This window comes from Amphiura filiformis, unplaced genomic scaffold, assembly GCF_039555335.1.
Source record: "Amphiura filiformis unplaced genomic scaffold, Afil_fr2py scaffold_44, whole genome shotgun sequence".
NCBI lineage: Eukaryota > Metazoa > Echinodermata > Ophiuroidea > Amphilepidida > Amphiuridae > Amphiura > Amphiura filiformis.
Genome location: NW_027305508.1, coordinates 850,542 through 874,241, shown reverse-complemented (window position 1 = coordinate 874,241; position 23,700 = coordinate 850,542). Strand labels below are relative to the sequence as shown.

Below are 23,700 nucleotides of genomic sequence, written 5' to 3'. Positions count from 1 at the left end.
CTGGTTTACCCTACGCACACTGTGGTTTAGGTATAATTCTGGTTTACCCTGCACACCCTTATTTTAGGATTAGCCTTACAGAGCTGCCAACTCTCCCTCTTTTCGCAGGAGACTCCCTACTTTTTAACCTTCAGAACCCTTAATTTTTGGTCATCTCCCTGAAAAGGAAATGGTTTCATCCATTAAGATGTACACATTTTGACAAATCTCCCTGATTGGAACAGGAAATCTCCCTTTTTTCAAGATTCAAATGTTGGCAGCTCTGGCCTTAGGATTAAGATTAGGGTTAGGGTTATACTTGTGGACAGGGTATACCACAATTATTCCAGAATTTAGCATTGACCAGTGCTTTACAGAGATAGGACTCTCCTAGGCTGGGTGGAACCACTAAAGAGCAAATGCCTTGTAACATTACCAGAGAAGATAAGGCAAGAAATAAAGGAAGGAGACCACTTTATGCCACCCTAACTTCAAATCATGGGTCCACCCCTGTTAAGTAATCTCTTTAGATGTACACACCTTACCAATAGGTAATATATGGTGCAAGTATCTTTGGATTATTTCTTGTTAGCTAAACAACATCCTCATTGAAAAAAGGGCTGTTCCATTTGAAATTCACAACCTTTTATGGGAGATGACACCACTATCTTAATACTGTGGGATCCACAACTTTTATAAGTTTCCCGCTAAAAATATAACGCTTTTTGAAATAAATGGACAAAATATTTTAAAATGTAAAAATGAAAGAAGGTATGTGAAGCCTTATTTGTTTTACACATCTGGACCAATTTATAGCATCACATATTATTGCGTTCGGTCACAATGGTTCATTATGTAAAAAAAGACACTAAAGTTGCACCTGTGTCCATAGGAGTCGGCATTCCTTAACAAACACATGAATAGGCCTGTCCTTAGTGGCCTGCTGCTGCTGCTTTATAAGTTGACTCCTATAGACTCCGATGCAACTTTTAATGGTCTCATTTATGAGCAATTGTGACCAAACGCAATGATGTGTGACACTATTATTCAGATGTGTAAAACAAATAAGGCTACACAGTACACATACCGTTTCACACTCTTACATTTCGTATTACATATTTTTTCTACTTATTTCAAAAAGCGTTAGGAGGACGCTATAGTTCAACTATAATAGCAAAAACTGTGGAAAATGATAAAAATCTAGTAGAATTTGCCACAATTTGCCACCCTCACCCCATTTTAAAGAAAATTTAGTTTGTAATTCCAATAACCTTCCATGCCTTTTCCACTCAGGTTGATTTGATATGAAAAGTTTTCGATCTGAAATAGTTAAAACTGAATTTGGTTGGAATTCCCAAATCTTCCACGGGAGGGTGGGGGGGAAGGGGGGGTTCAAATGGAACAGACCAATATGCCTTCTGCTTCTTTGAGTTGGCAAGAAATAAAAAACTTCAGTTCATCATCTTCTTATCATCAGCTAGAACAGCAGGGTGCACATAACCTGGTATACGTGTCTTTGTCCTCATCTTGATGATTAAGTGAGACCTCCTCCTTCACAACATCTGGTTGCTTCTCAAAAATTCTGTCTATCAACATATCAAAACATTTGTCCACATTGATGTTCCTTTCACCACTGACTTCAATGTATGGCACTTCTATGTGTTCCGCATAGCGTCTCACAGATTCCTCTGATACAGTTCTATGTTCTTTCCTGTGACATCTTGTTCCTACAAGAATTGTTTGTATATCACTATCTGCGTATCGACGTAGATCATCATGCCTGAAAGATAGAGATAATGAAATGCCATTTTACAAATGTTGCGGTGCCAGGTGGATGTGGTTAACCCTCCATTCAAGTGAAGAAATCAAAAAAATTCCACTTTTTAGACCAAAAAGGCTACAGTTTTAGGTCAATTTTTTGGATTTCTCCTAACATTTCCTAGCCCTCTCAACAAACATTTTGCCCTCCCAGAAACAAATTCCAGATGCTGCCATTGCAAATATGAATGACTTGATCCAATTTGCACAAATTGACCTCAAGTTTAAAATTATATGTAGGAGAAATCAGCATTGATGACATATATTTTAGGAATTAAGCTTCATTTTGAAAAAGCATCGGAAAAACTATGAGTCACCCAATTTGGGCCGGCCACTAAACTTGATTGATGGGCAAAGGTATATGTACTAGTGGTTTGGAGCAATGTCTCAATTCAATATATGCTTGCAAGTATTTACATTTGGGTGGCTATTACACAATATGACCAACTTAACGTTTTTGACCACTAGCCAGATGGGTATCACAGGTAACCCATAAAAGGCATCCTATCATCTTTGCTGGCTTTTATAAAGCCACTTTTTTGTCTTAAAATTGCAACATTTTACTTTTAAAATGTACTCCATTTTAACAACATTGATGATCCATTTTATTACTCACCAATTTGGTAAATTTTGGAATGATCCTTCATCTGTGAGATCAAATACTAATAATGCACCCATTGCATTGTTGTAGTGTGATTTGGTTAAGCTCCTATATCTTTCCATGCCTGCATTCAAAAGACAGTTAATTATCAAATAACATAATTGAATACTAGATTAGTTGTTAACATCCCTCCCAGAGAATTGTTTTGTTGTTTACTGAATCTTACTTGATCAGTGGCGTAGCCAGGGGAGAAGGGGGGGGGGCAGCTTAGCCCATTATTGATAATTTTCATCAAAGTTTGCCCCCCCCCCCTTAAAAGTTGTCTTCCCCCATTGCCCACCCTCTGAAAAAGTGATGGCTACACCACTGTACTTGTTCCCGACCATCAGAGGGGCGGTAGTTTTAAATATTCCTTCCTTCCTTCTTTACAAGTGCTGCCTCAGATGGCTGAGGAAAACACACTCTGTGTGTGCATAGGCAGGAACAATAATTACATACATACATGTATAATGTAAACAGGTGCAAATATTGTCACTAGAGGTATTTAGTGCATTAGTGTTATAGACCTGACGTGGAAGTCCACTTTTGGTCTAGATACACTAGCGCGCTGGCCTTTTAATCCCAGGACCGAAAGTGGCTCGGGAAGGCGCAGGATACTTCTGTGAGCAGTTTGTGACAAAAATGGTGGCAGCGGTGGGATCCTGGTGTTTCTTAACACCAAGCGGATCCATCCATCAGAATGGGTTAGACGTTCATATAATGGCTGGCAGTGAGTCCAGGAAGTAAGGCGCAAGGACGCGCCTTATGAGGAGGGGGAGCATTGCCACAGAGGTACAAATGTATAAGTGCGTAAGTGTTATAGACCTGATGGGGAAGTCGGAGTCCTCTTTTGGTCTATACACTACAGCTCAACTTACCGTACTTTGCCTAACCAGACAGTCCATGCCAAAATTGTTACTACACCTTTACATTTCATCGAATCTCTTTTTGATGTCTGTCATTTTGAACATCATACTTGAAAGATGTATGCTATGTAGAAACTTTATTTTGCAATTTCATAATTTGCATATTATTAGCATATTTGCAAGAAAAAACATGAAAATCAATAAATACCTATATTTTCACAATTTCAATATTTTATTAGAAATTAAGCATGTAGGCCGTTTGTTATGACTTGATGAATGAAACTGTTAGACAGATTTTGATATTTTTCCTTTTTTGCCCCAAAATGTGTAAAAATCACAATTTTTTGGATGACCTATATTTTCTTTGAATATTTATCAAATTTCTTAATTTAGGTATTTAATACAGTGCAGAAAAAGATGTAAAAAAAATCTGTTAAAACAGATTTCCAATAAATTGTTCCATTTTCATTTTTGGGTTAAATACTCAATTTTCATGCGCGGGATATTTGAAACATTAAAATGAAAACATCTCCATTGCACTTTTTCCTCGAGATGTACTATAATATCAAGGTTACGGATAAATTATAATCCTTCTTATCTTCACTGATCCATCAGATACCTATTGTTATGAATGATCAATGAAAGGTTCAGAACTGGGCTACTAATGGTCTTGTCAAGTATCTATAGTTATTTTCATGACTGTGTCAACTCAAAAATCATGCAAGGTCGAATGTAGGAAAAGTATGATCAGTTGAGCTGTAGCGCACTCGCCAGGGTCGTGGGTTCGAGTCCTGGCAGGACCGGAAGTGGCTCGAGAAGGCGCAGGATACTTCTGTTAGGGGTTTGTGACAAAAATGGTGTCGGCAGCGGTGGGATCCTGGTGTTTCTTAACACCATGCGGATCCATCCATCGGAATGGGTTAGGCGTTCATACAATGTATAATGGCTGGCTGGCAGTGAATCCAGGAAGTAAGGCGAGAGGACGCGTTTTATGAAGTCTGAGTCGCCTTTTGGTCTATACACTAGCACGCTCACCAGGGTCATTGGTTCGAGTCCCGGCAGGACCGAAAGTGGCTTGAGCTCAAGAAGGCACAGTGATACTTCCATCAGTTCCGTGAGCGGTTTGTGACAATATATATACAAAATGTACAGTGCTGATTAAAAAGCGGATGTCAAGCTACACCAGGAGATGACCCCTCAGCGCTAGCTTGAAGGCGTCGAGGGATGTGTACTCGGCCGGATCCTTACTACAAGAAGTATTATTTATGCAATGGTATTCAATCCGCAATGGACCTAGTGCTCAAGTCTAAGTTCAAGTCGTCTTCTTGTTTTATATCTTGGTAATTTTGAAAATACTGATGGATTCAAATAATAAGTAACTTCAACTATCAAATTTTATGGGCTCATGATATTATTTACTTTTAGGGAGTATTGGTCAGCCTTCTTTGACTTTGTGAGTGTATTGCAAAAATTTTGACTTTCATCGCTTGGCCCTTGGATAGGGAGTTCGGTGGAAATTGGATTTTTTCATAGAACATTAACAAGTTTGGTATCACTGGAAAGAGTGTTGAAAAACTAAGAGAATGGTGAAAAATGAGCTCAATAGCTTTAAGTATGGTGGAGTTATGGCCATTAGAAGTTGCTTTGGTACACATAAAGTGTCTGTACATTTGAGTGCGGCAGCAAACTTGGGTTTGCATTTCCTTAATAATATTGGTAACAAGCTGTATTCTAAAACCAAAACACCATGGTATTAGGTATTTCAAAGAGCATCAAATGCTCTTACCATTATTGTTTAAAGTGATTTAATAGGTTGAACCATTATGGATTAACGTTTGTTCAAAAATGTGTTGAGAATTGTGAACATAAATGAACATTATTATGCTAACTTTATATCAAACTAATCATTTTGCTTTATTTCTGAATGCAGATCAAGATTCAAGCTGGATCACAGACAAACTGCAGTTCAGTGCAAAGCACCAACTGCAAGTGCAATGGCAGTACACCAGTGTGCATGCGGAAAATGAGCTGTTGACCAACCATGCAAAAATAAAGAAATTTAGACAATACAAGTTTAATAAAAAGCTTTGTTTCAAAGTGTCTCATTTAACTTACGACTTTGTGTTCAGTGTCTCATTTAATTTAAGGCCAAGAAAAGTTTGTTTCAGCATCCCATATTGCATTTTTTTTATATTTTTTAAAAGAATATTATGCAGAGATGCCACTAAGTACCACTTGGAAAGTCTGAAAACCTGAAATAGTGCGTAAATTTAGAATAAAAAGTCTCAAAACGGGGTGAAAATATATAAGAGCGGCATCTCTGATTTTGTTGTGATGGAAAAATAAAGAAAATTATATGGCCAAGAGAGTGAAAAATGGGTATTTTGTGATTCTAGCATCCACTTGTTATGACAATTCTCAGTAGATATCCACGAAAAAAACCGACTCCCAAAATTTCAGGTAATACAGATTTTGCGTTTTCGAGTTATGCAATATCATATGCATGATTATACATGTATGTGTGCATTAGACTGCTCCATTTTTTTACTGTGTTTTAATTTCATTTCACAACGTAATACACATTTGATGATATTTTTTCTTTTCTAATGAATCTGCAAGATATATTTTGGACATAACATTATGTAGTCCAGAGCTTTCCTATGGTATAAAAATCTCAACTTTTTTGGAGAAAAGTGGAGGATGAGGCCATCCATCACAAATGCCCTTTAATAGATAATGAAAAAGAAATCTCAATAAATAAAAATCAATAAAGCACAAATTATATTTATTTTTCTTATGACTATTATATTTTCTGCCCTATGCATTTTTAAAAACATTTTGAAAAATCCCTTGCATGCTTACTTTGAGTTCACATAATGCACCGCAATGCATTATGGGAAGAGTGCATGAGTGATGGTACTACACACAACTGATAAATTACGTTACACCGTAAACACTTCTTATCCCATCATGCTTCAGTCATGCGGCAGATCATGAGTACCAAAATAATTATTTACACAAAAAACGACTGGTAAAGAGACTAAATGTTAAGCTTTTTTCAACATTCTTGATTCCACATACTGTGGAAAACCCTGATCTTGCATTTTGCGGCAGCTCATATTGGAAAGGTAACATGATATTATGAAGTAGAAATGGTTTAATTTTATCTTTATATGGGTGACTCGTGGTGACTGCAAGTCTGTGATACAAAATTTGATGAGTTTCCACGCAAAAATTACGAAAAAATTTCGAACTTTTTCGTCTATCCCTGAATCTGTTGATATGACGTCAACCCTGAGATACTGCGCATGAATTTGACCCAATATTATTGTTCCCTATTTTCTAAGCTTCAAAATTATACCAAACATGAAGTATTTCCGGGTCAAACAAGAGAAAACAAATGGATTTTAATGACAACAAACACATCGGTTAAATTTCAAAATGGCGGCGCTTAGTGAAATCACGGAACCGAATTTACGCCACAGTCAGCTGATTTTACAATTTTTTTTGTAAGGTAAATTACAATTAAATGTAAAAAAGGCGATGGTAAATGAAAGGAAATATATTCAAAACTACTTGTAATTTTTTAGATGCATTTTCAATGAAAATTTCCATGCTAAACAACGATTTTTTGAAAGGGTATTTCCCCATGCGTTCAGATAGGAATTCCCCCATACCGTATTTCGCCGAACTCCCTACCTTGGAGGTGCGCAGAATCGACGCAACGCTGAATTGATCAATTCGACGACCCTTAGAAGGGTAGCACCCAGGGAAAAGGGTATGTGCCTCCCCCGCTTGCATCACACATACTGGAATTTTAATGATGTTGAGACCATGAGATGAGCATGCGAGTTGACAGTACTATGAATGATGAACTATGATTGCATGGACGTATACCAGGGGCGGATCCGGGATCCAGGAATTTTTGATAGAGGGGGCGCCTTTTGGTCAACGATGAAAAAATGGGGTGTTAAGGGGGTTACCCCCTCGAAAACTCAACGGTTTTGGCCCATTGTTTGCTGCTCATGGCCGAATTTGTTCATTTTTTTAATTTCTTTCATTTTTGTATTTTAAGTTGGGCGGCGCCTTTGCTAGGCAAAAAATAGAGGGGGCGCGCCGGCTGCGCCCCCTCTAAATCCGCCCCTGTTTACGGTACGTGTATGTAGCCTACATACCTGCTGTATCTTGGATTTCCACTCTAATATTCTTGCCCTGTCTAAATATCATTTTAGATTTAGAATCTACCGTATGGACAGGTTTATCACTCAGTCGAAACTCGCCTTCCGTATCTTCGTGTATGTAGCGAAGTAGCAGAGTTGTTTTGCCCGTCCCAGAATCACCAATCATGATGAAACGAATGTAATAAGACAATTTTTGGCCACCTTTAATGGCAGCCATGCTGTCAAAGAAACTATTTTTAGAATCGACTTTGACGCTATTCAGTTCAACCATGGTGAAAAGGTAAACAATGTTGAACAAATACACAATGTCAACACGTACAGATAAAGCGACTTAGTGTGTGACAGGTCAGCCGAGGTTTCCAAATTCTGCACTGATAGTTTCATTTCTAGTTTGGACTGGCTACAACGTAAACATTCACGGACAGCGTTTCAATGTGCACACGCACAGGTCGTTTAGCAGAGACATTCAACGCATATAGGAATGAGGTTTAAAGTCAATCAATTAGTCAAAATTTCCTTTAAAAATACATGCTCTGTCCGGTATATTTTACTTTTTTTTTTTTGGTGGGGGGGTTGTCCCGTGAGTTGTGCAGTAGGACCTAATTATGAGTCCTGGGGAGGGTAAAATTGGGGGATAGGGGCAAGAAAAAAAAGGGGGAAGCTGAGAGGGAAGGAGCAAGCGATTCTTCATCAAGGTCTTTTGGGGCTGTGCAATAATTATGAGCCCTGGGGAGGGTAAAATTGGGGGGGCAAGAAATTTTTGGCGAGACGAAAGGGGGGGGGGCAAGCAATTTTTGGCAAGCCGAGAGGGGGGGCAAGCGATTTTTGGCACGCATTCACGGGGCGCCTTTTTAATAAAATGCTTTAAAAAGGCTTAGGAAAACGGTACGGAAACGCTTAAATATGCAAATTTTCCTGCTCGCTGCGCTCGCAACATAGGGTAAATTGGGGTAAATGGAACGGTGGGGTAAATGGAACGCTGAGAATACAATTCCCTCAATCAAGAAAAAAATTGGGCAACATCATACCGAGTGTTCCATTTACCCCAACGCCATACGTTCTGCTTTCGTTTCATACCCCAAGCGTGGGTTTACTCGGTATTTGAGTGGAAGAAAATCTCAAATGTTGTCACTGACCATGAACTGGTGCTACGGTTCAGTGAACATTACTAATTTAAGGGTATTGATTCCTAAATATTTGAATGTTGTGCTGAGAGTTGTCTTACAATATTGGCAATATGTTTGTTATCTACAATAACATAAATGTTTTAAACAATAAAATAGCAGATTTTAATGATGAAATTATGCAAATTAATATGCAAATTAGCTAATTAATTAGTTTGGTGTTCCATTTACCCCACAACAGATCCACTTGGGGTAAATGGAACACGGTTGACTGACTTCAAATATATAATAACATGTTAATATTTTTTTTACTTATTGGTTTAATTATTATGAAATTATATAATACAAATAACTAATTCATGGTAGATTAGGCCTCCTATTCATTTTTTAAAAATCTAAAAACCATTTTTTCTGTTATGTACCGAGAGAAAGTGTATTTTTACGTGGTATTTTACCATGTTTATAAAAAAAACATGAAAACAAAATTATTTTTGTTAATCTTTTGTTTAGTCACAAAATATATGTTAAATAAAATATTCGGATGTCTTTTCAATGTAAATATAGCTATGAATATAGGCTCCTTGCAAGTAATGCCCCTTGTTCCAATTACCCATCCCACTGTTCCATTTACCCCAATTTGTTGGGGTAACTGGAACACTATGACCATGCATGTATTTGGACCGATACAAGAAACAAAGCCATAAAATGGGAGTTTATCTGTTAAAACAAGTTGTAAAAACATATTATCTACTTATTGAAACAAACAAAAATCATATATGGATACCCTCCTGACCACAGAAAGTGATTTATTGCTTAAGCGTTCCATTTACCCCAATTTACCCTACATCTAGACCATTTAAAGTTTGGAATTTGGGATCCCAAAAATTTGGCATGTTCAAGGGGGGGCAAAAAGAATTTTGGCGGGCCGAGAGGGGGGGCAAGCGATTTTGGCGGGCCGAGAGGGGGGCAAGCGATTTTGGCGAGCCGTTCAGAAATTTTACCCCGAAGCTGATAATTATTGCACAGCCTTATTGATTGATTGAGTGAGTGAGTGACTAGTTGATTGATTGATTGATTGATTGATCGATCGATGAGTTGTGCAGTAATTATGAGTCCTGGGGAGGGTAAAATTGGGGATAGGGGCAAGAAAAAAAAAAAGGGGGAAGCTGAGAGGGAAGGAGCAAGCGATTCTTCATCAAGGTCTTTTAGGGGCTGTGCAATAATTATGAGCCCTGGGGAGGGTAAAATTGGGGGTGGGGGCAAGAAATTTTGGCGAGACGAAAGGGGGGGGCAAGCAATTTTGGCAAGCCGAGAGGGGGAAGCGATTTTTGGCACGCATTCACGGGGCGCCTTTTAATAAAATGCTTTAAAAGGCTTAGGAAAACGGTACGGAAACGCTTAAATATGCAAATTTTCCTGCTCGCTGCGCTCGCAACATACATCTAGACCATTTAAAGTTTGGAATTTGGGATCCCAAAAATTTGGCATGTTCAAGGGGGGCAAAGAATTTTTGGCGGGCCGAGAGGGGGGGGGCAAGCCGTTTTTGGCGGGCCGAGAGGGGGGGCAAGCGATTTTGGCGAGCCGTTCAGAAATTTTACCCCCCCGGGGGGCTGATAATTATTGCACAGCCTTATTGATTGATTGAGTGAGTGAGTGACTAGTTGATTGATTGATTGATTGATTGATCGATCGATGAGTTGTGCAGTAATTATGAGTCCTGGGGAGGGTAAAATTGGGGGATAGGGGCAAGAAAAAAAAAAAAAAAGGGGGGGAAGCTGAGAGGGAAGGAGCAAGCGATTCTTCATCAAGGTCTTTTAGGGCTGTGCAATAATTATGAGCCCTGGGGAGGGTAAAATTGGGGGTGGGGGCCAGAAATTTTGGCGAGACGAAAGGGGGGCAAGCAATTTTGGCAAGCCGAGAGGGGGGGGAAGCGATTTTGGCACGCATTCACGGGGCGCCTTTTTAATAAAATGCTTTAAAAAGGCTTAGGAAAACGGTACGGAAACGCTTAAATATGCAAATTTTCCTGCTCGCTGCGCTCGCAACATAGGCCTACATCTAGACCATTTAAAGTTTGGAATTTGGGATCCCAAAAAGCTCAAAAAAAATGTGGCATGTTCAAGGGGGGCAATGAATTTTGGCGGGCCGAGAGGGGGGGCAAGCGATTTTGGCGAGCCGTTCAGAAATTTTACGCCCCGGGGCTGATAATTATTGCACAGCCCTTATTGATTGATTGAGTGAGTGAGTGACTAGTTGATTGATTGATTGATTGATTGATCGATCGATGAGTTGTGCAGTAATTATGAGTCCTGGGGAGGGTAAAATTGGGGGAGGGGCAAGAAAAAAAAGGGGGGAGCTGAGGGGGAAGGAGCAAGCGATTCTTCATAAGGTCTTTTATTGATTGAGTGAGTGAGTGACAAGTTGGTTGATTGAATGATTGATTGGCGGATTGATTGATTGATGGGTGGATTGATTGATTGATTGATTGATTGATATGTTGATTGATTGATTGCGGAATTGATTGATATGTTTGAATGTTGATTGATTCATTTGGTTGATTGATGTTGATTGATGATTGATTGATTTATTGATTTATTGATTGATTGATTGATTGTTGATTGATTGATTGATTGATCCTGGATGATTGATTAATTGATTGATTGTCCGCGCAGATTATTTACGAACTCAGAGAAAAGTTGGGTGGATATGGAATAAATAAACCAAACTTTTGATTATTATTATCATTATTATTCATAATAGCCAACAACTTTTAACTCTGTGGCCATTTAGAACGATTTTTGTGCGTCTTCTTCCAAGCCTGATTTTGTTTGACTCATATTGTATCACATAGGCCCTATGCATGATTCACTATGATCAGGTAGGTCTACCCTATAGGCGTGTCTCGTCCAAAGCTTAGCGGCAGTTGGTATACTTATATCATCTGTGACCCAGTTCCATTAACCGCGGAACTTGTAGCTATCAGGCTTGAAATAATTTGAAATATTGACAAAAATAGATACTGAGCTTTAAAACCCGGTGGGTTCAGTTTGTATTTAAAGGTAGGACGTATGACCGTTCCAGGATTTGAAAATGACCCCTATTTCACGGGGAATCGAGGACATTTGCAGCAATTTTACCCCCTATTTTGCGCGAAATCAAGGAAAATTTGCCCCCAAATACCTCCCCTATTTTTATCATTTTGAGGATGCATTTTCATTTCACCCCCTTATCTCGAGGAATCAAGGACATTTTTCAGAAATAAATACCCCTATTTTTACCATTTCAAGGACGCTTTTGAATTTTCCCCCTATTTCACGGGGAAATGAGGCCAATAACGAAAACTATAGCGGTAAAACGCGGACGAAAGTCCAGAAATACACCCTATTTTTTCATTTCAAGGACAATGTTGCTCCAAAACACCCCTAATTTGGACAATCGCGAACAATTTTGTCCTCGAAAATTCCGCGGACATCTCTTGAAAAGTACCCCTATTTGGAACCATCATGCGTACACATTGTCAGTGAAGACTGAACCCACCGGGCTTTAAAATTATAACTTTTAAAACTGCCATAGGCCTAAGTATACTTTAGACCAACAAAGTTCGAAGTTATGAGGACCAAAAGTTTCACTGATTCCAGGGTTAAGACCACTGTTAAAGGCATTTATCTCAAAGTCTGCCGACATTATACATCATGCAGTTATTGTTAACTACATGTATGCACACAACACAGGGGCACTCACAATAGGCAATTGACCCCTACTAGTAGCGCTCTTCGTTTCAATTACTTATTCTTTTCAAAATATCTGTATTTTCAACCCGGTACAAGCTTTAATAACGGGGGAACCATACATTTGTATGAGAAAGAAATCCTACCATCTGTCCAAATTCCCGTTTTATTCCAATGCACATTTTGCTTCACTGGGCAACCCTGGCTTGGTCGTATTTGGAAAATTGGTGTCACGAAATCGTAATAGGTACAAATTTAGTACTCACTCTGTGAATCAAGTATGGTTTATTCTCTACATGTCAATCTTTAAATCATTAGCATAGTCCTTATAATAACGGGGGACCGCCTTGATGAGTAAATGACAGCAAACCAGTGAAAAAAAACTCGGTCAGTGGAGCTCCGTCCGTACATATCAATAGCGACATTATCGATCGGATTAGTCGACCGTAGGGGACAATTCGATCGCTCGTTGAATTAATATTATCACGTGGTAATGGGCAATAGATTACTATAATGGTTTAGTACTGCATATCTCGGTTTAATCTTCACTAAGCGGGTTTATGGCTGAAAAGGTCATGGTGAATTTGTCGTGGACAAAACTGTACTATGTTTTGTGAAAACGGGTCACATGCTCACAAGCTATCCTTTATTTGTCTGTGTCCGTTTGACATTTCACATTGCGTGTAATAATTATTATTTATACTCTCTGTACCATCAACACCAACAGATAAATAACACGTAAACATAAATAGCCAGTAGACACTCCGGATGTCCTTAAACACAACTTTTCCGGTGGAAATGCACTTCATACTTAAATCTAGCGGCGGGCGAAGTGGAGTAAACGAGTTCTGTATGACAGATAGGCCGTTAGTGCATATAGCTATAAATTTTATACTGGCTTTCAGAAAAATGTGGAACTTTTCATTCAAAATCGAAATACGTCAAATCTAAAAACGAAGGTTATAAAACGTGTCCTTTACAATTATGAAACCCTCAACTTCGGACCTCAACCAAAAATGGTTCTAATGTGGGTTAAATAACACTTTTTAAGAACATAAAGGGGTTCTTTCAATTTAAACAACCTTTTCGTCTTACGGGTTCCATATAATAGACAAACAATGGTTCCTTAAAAGGGCATTTCGTGATCCACAGCATCATCCCCCACTAGTCACTTTTCTCCAAAAAAGTTGAGATTTTTATATCATTGGAAACCTCTGGCTACATAATGTTTATGTACAAAATATTTCTTGCAGATTAATTCGTTTAGCAAAGATATCGTGGAATTTGAATTTCGTTCTGGTATACCAGAACGAAATTACAACACATTGTCTATGGAGCAGTGTAATACAAATAATCATGCATATTACTCGCAAACGCAAAATCGGAATCAACTGAAATTTTGGAAATAAGCTTTTTTTCGTGGATATCTACTGAAAAAGAAGATGCTAGGATCACGAAATACTCCTTTAAGACCCTAGAACCCTCATTTCTGAGTACAGTTCGCAAGAATTGTCCATTATCTATTTCTGCATTTTTCATATTGTAACATTTGCTCAATATTTTTCAAAATTCTGTTTTTTAGACGATTATATTTATTTTACTTTATTAATCTAACATAGGCCTACCCTGCAAAAATCAGGTGTAGTTTTTCGACGGAGATTTTGAATAAAACGCAGGAACCGTCGTTTAATTATTACGATATAAATATTAGTAGAACGCTTACGCGATGTTCATAAAACAGTACGTACATGCATGCGTTCGGGACGGTCATACACACATCAAAAGATCGTACCGTAGCACGACCGACGGAGTAACACGCATTGGCCACATCGGCGTTGGTAGAAATCCCCGGTAGAAGTCCCAATTTTATTTGCTTTAACTCACTTGTTCGGCTCAGAATTGAAAGGGGCATATCTGATAATAAAAGCTAACATTTTAGGAAAGAAATCCTAAATCTATTTTGTATGGAAATGTTACAATAATGGCTTTAAAACAAAACTATTATTGGTAACCATATTTTTCTGGAATATATTATAGCAACCTTGTATGGAAGTTGCAAACCCACAAGCAAGGTACAGGTTGATTCAGAGTCTAGGCGCATGCGGAAATACGAAGCCACAAACGTCACAGAACCAAACCCGCACCAACCAAAACTCAACATAAAAACACAGGAGAAATCACAACACTGTATCAGTTCAAACTAAGAGAGCAAACCAGCAACCTGGATGGATCTTTATTAGTGAAATTAATTAACCACTGGAATTTAATTTGGAACTTAAATCATGGATGGTATATCAACTTATCGAGTTTATTGGAATTCCGTTTTCTTTATAGTGATATTATTTTATAGCGAGATCACAGGTAAGTGCCTACAGGCGCTGGACGTCTGTGCAATGGTGATTTGTATCGATAGCACTGATAAGATAGATAGAATCTGTTGGGAACAGAAATACGGTTACTGTTTTATTGTTTTGCTGATGCTGCTTGTAATTTTGGACATGGATATACAATGCGTAAAATATAATTTTAACCTGAGCTATCCAATTTGCACGATGGTTATCTTTGGCAAAACCGAATTAACACCAATTTGCATTATTTACAATATATTAGTCTTAAATTATTGCATTGACCATTTAGTCAATATTCAAGCTGAGTTATTCTTCCGTTACTCTGAAATGTAAGAGAACGAACCAAAAGAGTGAGTATTTATGCATTCCAAACTCCATAACTCTAAAAAGTAGGCCTAATTGCAAGAGTTTGACATTTTTCACTCTTTCAAAGAACTATATTGTAAAGAACCACTCTGGCGTGTTCTGTTCATTGCTCCGCCGTGATTTCCCGGTTCTCCGCTGTGATTTTTCTCTCAAAAGAAGTATTTTATGATCCTAGTAGGCCTATCCTCTTTTTTTATGACATTTTGTAGTAGATTTACACGAAAAAAGCTTACGATTTTGCCTTTGTGAGTTATGCATGATCATGTTATGATAGACAATGTGTATTAATTTCCTTCTGGTACCTACACCAGAACGTAATTCAATTTATTTTTGCTAACGAATATGCAAGAAAATTTGTGTACATATGTAGCCATGTTTCTAGTAAAAGTCTCAGCTTTGAGATAAGTGGGGAGGGGGGGGGGTGGTAAATAATGCTGTGGATCACGAAATGCCCTTTTAAATAACCAATTCTGTATGAGCCATTCTTCTCCACATAATGTATTTGAATGTTTCGGACAATGCATACAAATTACAATCACACATAATGACTCTTGTTGAAAGAAATTAATCAAAATACACGAAGCACTATTTCAATATGGGCTTGCTTGCTGAAAATGAAATTCTATTGTATTAAGTCAATAAAATGTGATTATGAAAAACGCAATCGAAACCTGACTTTAGCAATAATTATTAAACGAAAATGATACTTCATTTAAACTAATTTAAAAAAAAAGGTTACCCAGACTCATACTTAACAATAATCACTGATAATATATACAATCATGGTTGCGTCAGTAATTATCATGATGAGTTATACAGACTAATTTAATGGTTGAACAAAATGATAACTGTGTGAAATGTCATTTTTAGTTACAAATTTGCTATATTTCATCCATCATCAAACTCTGAACACTGAGGCATTATTTCAACCATGATGACCTCACGGAAGCGAATCCAAACAAAATTCTTTCCTGTGATTGTAACTTTCCTAATAATACCGTCATTTGTATATATACCAAGTTCGCGTACTCTGTAAAAAGGTTAAATATTCTTTAGATCTTTCATTTTATTTGGCACGGAAAGAAATTCCAAAATGTAGGCCTTTATTATTATATGTATTAAAGACCCATTCAGTGATCCCAGCGAAGTGTAAAGAAATTAATATTGTTACTTGCTTTAAAAGTTAAATGATAAGTCGTTCAAATTATCATTTGTTATATTTGAAATGAAAAATTTGGCAAAAAAACCGAAGAAAACGGTAGTATTGACGAAATAAAGCCCCATTCAAATACATATAGCTAATTTATATACTGTCATTATATAAATTGAGATGGCTTTCGGCTGAACCATTAGCAGGCTATGTTAACATATCTATGACAATGACCAAATCTGAATTTTGATGATTGAGAATTTGAGAATTATTCAGATTTTGGTAAGTATTACTAGTAGGCTAAGTGATGAAATTCGGAAAAATGTTCAGGTCAAAAATTCTGTATGAAATAGGTTGCTTGTTTGAAGACCAAGACTGAGTACATTTTAAAGAATAATTCTGCCAATTCTATAAGGTCTGCAGGGGTATAGGGGGTTTTTTTAATCCGAATTTTCATGAAAATAGTAGAAATTGTACAAAAAGATTACTATCAAATTTTACTTTCAACATCGCTGTTTTATACACAATGCGTATTTTGTCCAGAAGGTTGGTCTTATCCATGGAATGGCCTCACAGCTGCTAAATTGATCATTGTTGATGGTCTAAAGTATATAAAGGTATATACACGTCCCTATTTAGAATTGTGAGGTTAAATTTGGGCAACAATGCTCCGTTTTTGGTGAAATAAAAATTCCCTTTAAAAGGGAAGGCCAGCCTCAATGCAGAAGAGGTCTTGTCAATAGTTTGGGTCACCGTGAAAGGCATTTTTTAGGATCACGCTTACATCCATGTTACATGACAGTTCACCAAACCATCAATGGCGAGAACATGCACACTGAAACAGCAAAAAACATTAACTCCTATAACTCCTGTCAACTCATTACTCCAAATTGTTCTGCATTTTTGTCTTTACTGCTTTTTACCCATGCTTGTTATTAAAATCAAGAAATACACTGCAGTTGTTAGTTAATTCGCTATGTAAACTCAACTTACATGCACATTTTATTTTAAAATGATTTTATATTATTTCGCAATGTATAGTTTACTATAAAGTAGATAGTGGCAAGCACATGATAAAGGACTGATCATTCACTACAATCTTCACATTTAAACTGTATTTTTTGAATGTGTTGATTGTTAGTCCGAAACTCCTGCAAAGCTATGGACATGGCATCTTACCTGCTCCATTCTGTAATAGTCTGCATTGTGTGTTTTCTCAGTCTTCAATCATTTTGTTGAATGTAATTTTATGAATCAAATAAAAAAGATAGAAATTGGCCTCACTTTAGTTATGTGTCATTTTACAGTATTTATAATTTATAAAGTAAGACAATAATTTATTTATTTTCTATAAGTGCATGTCAAAATATGGGATATATTGTTCAATATTATAGCTAGCCCTAAAAACTTTATTTTCAATCGGATTTTCCCGTTGAAAAGACAAAACTGATGTTAAAGATAGCAATAATATCATCAATAACATTTTGAGTCAATTTTATCCATAAAACGATACAGCATAGGATAGATAATTACTTTGACTTCAATGTGGTCCATATAATGAAGATTTTGATTCTACAACATTATTAGATATGTTATCAACATATCAATTATGCACTCACAGGCAACCAAACATCATGCTATGCTCAGTAGTCCACTCATTACTCGTTGACTGCCGATAAACGTCCCAATAAATCGGACTTAGTCACCGGTCAGTTCTCATGATAGATTTCCATGGCTAACGATGGTTAACTATGAAAACATGTTAAAGGACATCAAGAAAATTTTCTAAGTTATTTATTTTGAGCTCTTTCGAGTAACAACGAGTAATGGATATATTCTGTAGATTTAGGTTTTGTCTGTGACTGCTAATGTGAGGCCGTCGTAGGTCGTACGGGGCTCAAACTCGGTGGGTGGGTGTAGCTCTGTCCTGGCAAGAAGAAGTTTATGTTCGTTAAGTCATCCGACCCCGGCCCCCCCCCTCCCAGGGGTCATTTGAGGTCAAATGACTAAAGACTGTCATATGGGCATGAAACTAGGTCGTACGAGGCTCAAACTCGGTGGGTGGGTGTAGTTCTGTCCTGGCAAGAAGAAGTTTATGTTCGTTAAGTCATCCGACCCCAGGGCCCCCTCCCAGGGGTCATTTGAGGTCAAATGACTAAAAACTGTCATATGGGCATGAAACTAGGTCGTACGGGACTCAAACTCGGTGGGTGGGTGACGTTCTGTCCTGGCAAGAAGATGTTTATGTTCGTTAAGTCATCCGACCCAGGGCCCCTCCCAGGGGTCATTTGAGGTCAAATGACTAAAACTGTCATATGGGCATGAAACTAGGTCGTACAGGACTCAAACTCGGTGGGTGGGTGGTGTTCTGACCTGGCAAGAAGATGTTTATGTTCGTTAAGTCGTCCGACCCCGCGGGGCTCCCTCCCATGGGTCATTTGAGGTCAAATGACTAAAAACTGTCATATGGGCATGAAACTAGGTCCTACGGGGCTCAAACTCGGTGGGTGGGTATAGTTCTGTGCTGGCAAGAAGATGTTTATGTTCGTTAAGTCATCTGACCACGGGGTCCCCTCCCAGGGGTCATCTAAGGTCAAATTACTAAAAAGTGTCGTATGGGCATGAAACTTGGTAGGTACAGTCAACATTTAAAGCAGCATTTTTTGAAGGTCATTTTGGGGTCATCCAAGGTCACCACGGGTCATCTGAGGTCAAATTAGTAAAAGCTCATATATGGGCATGAAACTTGGTAGGTACAGTCAACATTTAGAGTTATAAGTTTAGGTCATTTTGGGGTCATCCAATGTCACCCTGGGGTCATCTGAGGTCAAATTAGTAAAAATTGTCAGATGGGCATGTCACCATCAGCCTGGTAATCGCGCCCAGCCGAGAACCGCCAAATATGGGTAACCGCCTAGTCTATTTTAAAACTGATGCATCAATGACTATGTTCATCATGTCATATAGAGGCCTTGCATGCGACGTATCATCCCGTAAATATGGCGGACTACTCAAATGCATTCAACAAAAGCATGATTGCAATCTACCGTGACAGTTCGTCTCACACACATAATCCTGCACTACGATCAAATAGGTTGATGACAACATTTGATTGAATGGACTGCACTCCGCCATAACTACGGTGAAGGACACCGGTTGAAAACCTTTGTTTGGAGCCAATCAATAATTTCATGCAGGGCCTCTATTGTATCATTCTCACATAGATATAGAAATACTAAATTCGTTCACTATCTATATTTTTACTTCTAGTAGAGCTCCAATCTAAGGGTTAAAGTTATGTTTAGGTTAGGTTAGGATTTTTTAAAAGTACCCATTACAGTGAATCTTATGGTACAAATGCGCGCGAAAATTTTAGCATAGGCCTATTGAAACTAAACTGGTGAAATATGGGACAAAAGTGGAATAAATTCGCGCAAAGCGCTAAAAATGGCATTTTGTGGCTATAAAATGGCCAAATATGAGGTTAATTTCGACACAAACCAATACACAGGCGTCAATATTGGGGGGGTGATTATATTGACCATCCCCCTGGCAAAATATTGTGGCATTTACCCCCCCGATCTACGCCTATGTAATTTAGAGCCCTGTGACTCCATCGGTCTCCCTCTCCCTCTCTCTCCTCCCCCCTCCTTCCTTTTTTTCTTCCTCCCCTTGGCGCGGAAACTCTAATAGGCACAAAGGACCAATATGCGATACGTAATCTATTTCCTCTTCTTTCTATATCTAACCTCCTTGGGCCTACATATTAGTACTGATATATCATACGCTGGCGAAATTACGTAATTAATCGGATTAATTAACATACTGAGCAATAGGTGAAAACAATTTTGACAAAAGGAGTTGTCCTTGTCAATTTGTAGACATGTACTTTTGATTATTTACATAGCTTCTTCTCCAATCACTGTGTAAAACATCCATCTAAAAATCTGATTGCTATTATTATATGGATGAATGGACATATCACAAAAGGATTGCTTATCTCAATAGGGCATGTACTTAAGCATTTTTTTTAACTGACCGGCGTTATTGGGCGTTTTATCGGAGGTCACCGAGTAATGCCGAAGATCAAAAATCGATTTTATGTATTGTGTATGTATCATAGGACGCTCGTATTAATTGTCTCTATGCGCTTGAGAATTCAACAATATAAATAATGGTAGCTCTATTATAATACACATTAATGTTTTAAGCAGATAAAATTCCAAAATATAATACGTTTTCTGCCTTTGCTTGTCACGTGGTAGGCCTATGTTGAAGTTGCGATAATATTTTTAAATAAGTTTCAGATGAATAACAAGAAGACAAATGGCCGAGTGGTCTAAGGCGCTAGGCTCATAGAGTACTAAGCGTTGCGCCGTGAGTTCGAACCCCGCCTCTGCCAAACTTTAAAAGAAGTAAATTAAAATTTGAATTTTTTTAATTTCATATTTGGGAAATGTGACTGGGAGAATTTATGTATGGTGTGGAGTGGTGTGATAGGGCATGTACTTTAACTGGCCGGCGCGGTCCGGTGACTAAGTCTTTATTGGGCGTTTTATCGGCAGTCAACGAGTAATGTGATATGACCTCGTGATCATTCCCCCCGCTTTGACTATGCTTTGACCATGTCATTTTTTTGATATGCTGATTGCTGAACAGGTTTATGTTTATATGTGTAGGCCTAATCTATGATAACTTTTTAAGTCATAATTAATTCAAACATAACTTTGGCAATACTCAATCGTTTTCGTTCGTTGAAACGGCAAAACGTACTTTCTTTTCCTTGCAAATCGAATTAGCAGACATCAAAAACATTTCCACCACGAGAAGTAAAAAAATTAATTCATACCAATAGAAGAAGGCTATAATCTTAGCTAATCTTTAGTGTACACAAACCCCATCTCAGAATTAGGTACCAGCCCTATGGGCTGGCGAAAACACGTTTTTTTTGGCCCAGACAACGAAACAAAAAAAATCCAAAAAGACCAACAATTTAGCAGTTATGAAACCCAGAGGTTTCCATAGTTCCAGGGTTAAGACCACCGTAACCTATAAATCTCTTCTTGAAAACAATAAAATATACGTCAGAAAATTAATGTATGAATTTCTATAGGAGAACAATATAATCGTCAAATTTTGTCGTCAAGAGCCGAGGTTTGATAAACGAGAACTTTTGAACGGAACATCAAATTTCAATCAAATAAAAAGCAATGAAAAAAGTTAGATGACTTTGCCAAATGAACAATATAGTAGGCCTATCAAAAAATGAAAGAAAAAAAAAGAAAGAAAAGAAAAGTCGGTGAAAGTATGGCAATCAAAAGAAAAACTGGCGAACGTTCACGCAGAAGAGAAAGCAAAGCTAAGAAAGAGCGCTAGAGGAGAGAAAAGAAATGGAGACAGGCAGGGAGGGATGGGAGAAGTGTTAAGTAGGGCTAAACTGGGCGATAGAGGTAACAGAAAGACATCTTCATTCGCTATATACGATATATAATCATAAGAAACTATGAAGAGAATGTCATCCCTATCTTTTATCTTCCCTCAATTTTTCAGGTGAAATTTATACCTTGATATCATAAAATCAGGACTGTTTCTATTTAAATTTGCCACATATGGGTCGACAGAAGGTGGTACTTAATACTCACTGACTTCCCATCCTTAATCAAGCAAATGCTCGTAGAATCTCTGACTTCCCCGTAAATGATGAGTATGGATTGTATAACCTTAAGGTAAACTGGGTTGGCATTTCTTTATCTTTTTGATCATCTTCTTTAGAATATAAGAATTATAATTAGGCTAAGATTATAACTAATTTTGAATATTGATGATAACGGCTTTGTTGTTACTGCGTTACCATGGTTATCGTTAACTTATCAATATATACCAGAAGCGTTGAACCACGAGTCTCATTCACTAGGGTCCTCAACATGCCCATCTATCAGGGCACAGTTCTTTGACCCCAATACATTTCTACATTCTTTTAATGATCTTTGAAAATTTGGGTACAAAAACTCATACTCTTTTAACTTAAGGTTAAATTTTTCATTATTACTTTTTAATTGAGGTTATTAAACTATGCCATTGGGATGAGGCCATTGTGGTACATGGTGATTAGTACAATATCATTTATCTGCCCTTTCGGACCATCAGCAATAAGAAACATATTGTGCTGTCATATCTGTGAATAAGCAATTAGATTGACAAGCCAAACAAAAAGTTAAAACCACCGAATTACATTTTTCATCGTCTCACATTTGTCAGATCTGTGTCATTAGATAAGAAATTGGGCTAGCTCAAAGTGCTTCCTATACCTCTACTACGTATGTATATTTAGACCTACATCTTTATAACCTTTATGCTTAGTAGTAGGCTTTACGGACTTATTTAACTTTCTAAAAATGTTTCACCTTCAGCATGTTCAAAATGTTTTACTATAATCCCGGATATTATGTTATATGGTATTATTATCAGCGGTGTTTGAAGAATTAAATTTGAAACAGAATCATGGAGATATTAGGGTTGAATTTATTTAAAGTTACTGGGTTGGAATAGATACCTTTACGGTATAAAATAGATATGTGCCATTAAAAGAAAATAGGCCACTTATACCACAAATGATCAAATTGGAAATTCATTTGGTCACAACAGCCATTTCCCCGGCTTATTTGCTAATGAGTTGCAATATTCTACTCTAGGTCAAAGTTGTTTTAGTTTCAATTTTCATCATGGGTTATTCCAGTTGAATTAGATACACCCCCTAAGGAAGACATGACCTTAATTTGCCACACAGGGGTGTAGATTTCAAATGGAGTCACCCATTTACTTAGGAATATGTCTTCAGTATAGGGGAGTATGGATTTCAATTTGTATGGCCCGGTGTATCTAGATTTCTGCCCATACCACTGTAATCAATGTTGAATCATTATGATCTTTTGGAACCGCTATCATAAACAACATTCATGGACATGGGGAAGGTCCAAGAGTGAAAGTTTCTAGTATTTACAAATATTCAAAATTCCGCATTTTCCCGACATTTATCTACAGACATTTTATTTCAATAGGCCTACATTGTTTGCCTCCCCCCTTCCCGGATTAAAATCGAATATATAGGAAAACATCAAAACTATTTGATAATAGTAGGCCTATTATTTTTTTTTCTTTTACCTTGCAGATGTTACAACCCAAACTACAGGTTGCGCCCGTCCGCCATCAAGCCCAGGCGTACTTCAATTTGTCGATGGTTCAGAATTAGAATTAAACGAAACACGTGAGCAGTTCTTTGATGTAGGTACCACATTGACACCAGTTTGCGCCGATCCAGGACAGCAAAGACTTACTATGTTCAGTACAGTGAGAGCTTGCCAAATCTTCAGACAATGGAGTGGACCTGAACCTCTTTGTGGTATGTTTTCGTATACTTCTAACCCAATGGGAATAAAAGAGGGGGCTGCATCCCCGGGCTGCATATAAAAATAGGGTTATGATTATAATTAGGGTGGGTTA

At 37.8% G+C, this 23,700-nt stretch overlaps 2 protein-coding genes across 2 annotated transcripts in view; one reads left to right on the top strand and one right to left on the bottom strand.

The window, feature by feature from the left end:
* Positions 1 to 1,134: 1,134 nt before the first annotated feature.
* Positions 1,135 to 7,806, bottom strand: LOC140144164 (uncharacterized). The gene is made up of 3 exons (XM_072165988.1): positions 7,479 to 7,806; positions 2,414 to 2,522; positions 1,135 to 1,759 (listed from the first exon to the last, which is right to left on the bottom strand). Exons 1-3 carry the CDS (start codon positions 7,753 to 7,755, stop codon positions 1,453 to 1,455), a joined length of 693 nt encoding a protein of 230 aa, XP_072022089.1. The 5' UTR covers positions 7,756 to 7,806; the 3' UTR covers positions 1,135 to 1,452.
* A 6,743-nt stretch (positions 7,807 to 14,549) lies between these two features.
* The window catches only part of LOC140144183 (uncharacterized), a 47,213-nt gene continuing 38,062 nt past the window's right edge, over positions 14,550 to 23,700 (top strand). Inside the window, exons 1-2 of the mRNA XM_072166009.1 lie at positions 14,550 to 14,697; positions 23,369 to 23,599. Of these exons, the coding sequence (XP_072022110.1) occupies positions 14,619 to 14,697; positions 23,369 to 23,599 (310 nt within the window). The 5' untranslated portion in view covers positions 14,550 to 14,618. The remainder of the gene's footprint in view (positions 14,698 to 23,368; positions 23,600 to 23,700) is intronic.

Excerpts from the sequence above, each read along its gene's own strand:
- LOC140144164 (XM_072165988.1), bottom strand. The coding sequence starts at position 7,755 with ATGGTTGAACTGAATAGCGTCAAAGTCGATTCTAAAAATAGTTTCTTT. Across the intron at positions 2,523-7,478 it reads GGAAATCCAAGATACAGCAG|GCATGGAAAGATATAGGAGC; the intron begins GTATGTAGGCTA and ends TTTTGAATGCAG. Across the intron at positions 1,760-2,413 it reads TTCCAAAATTTACCAAATTG|GCATGATGATCTACGTCGAT; the intron begins GTGAGTAATAAA and ends TCTATCTTTCAG.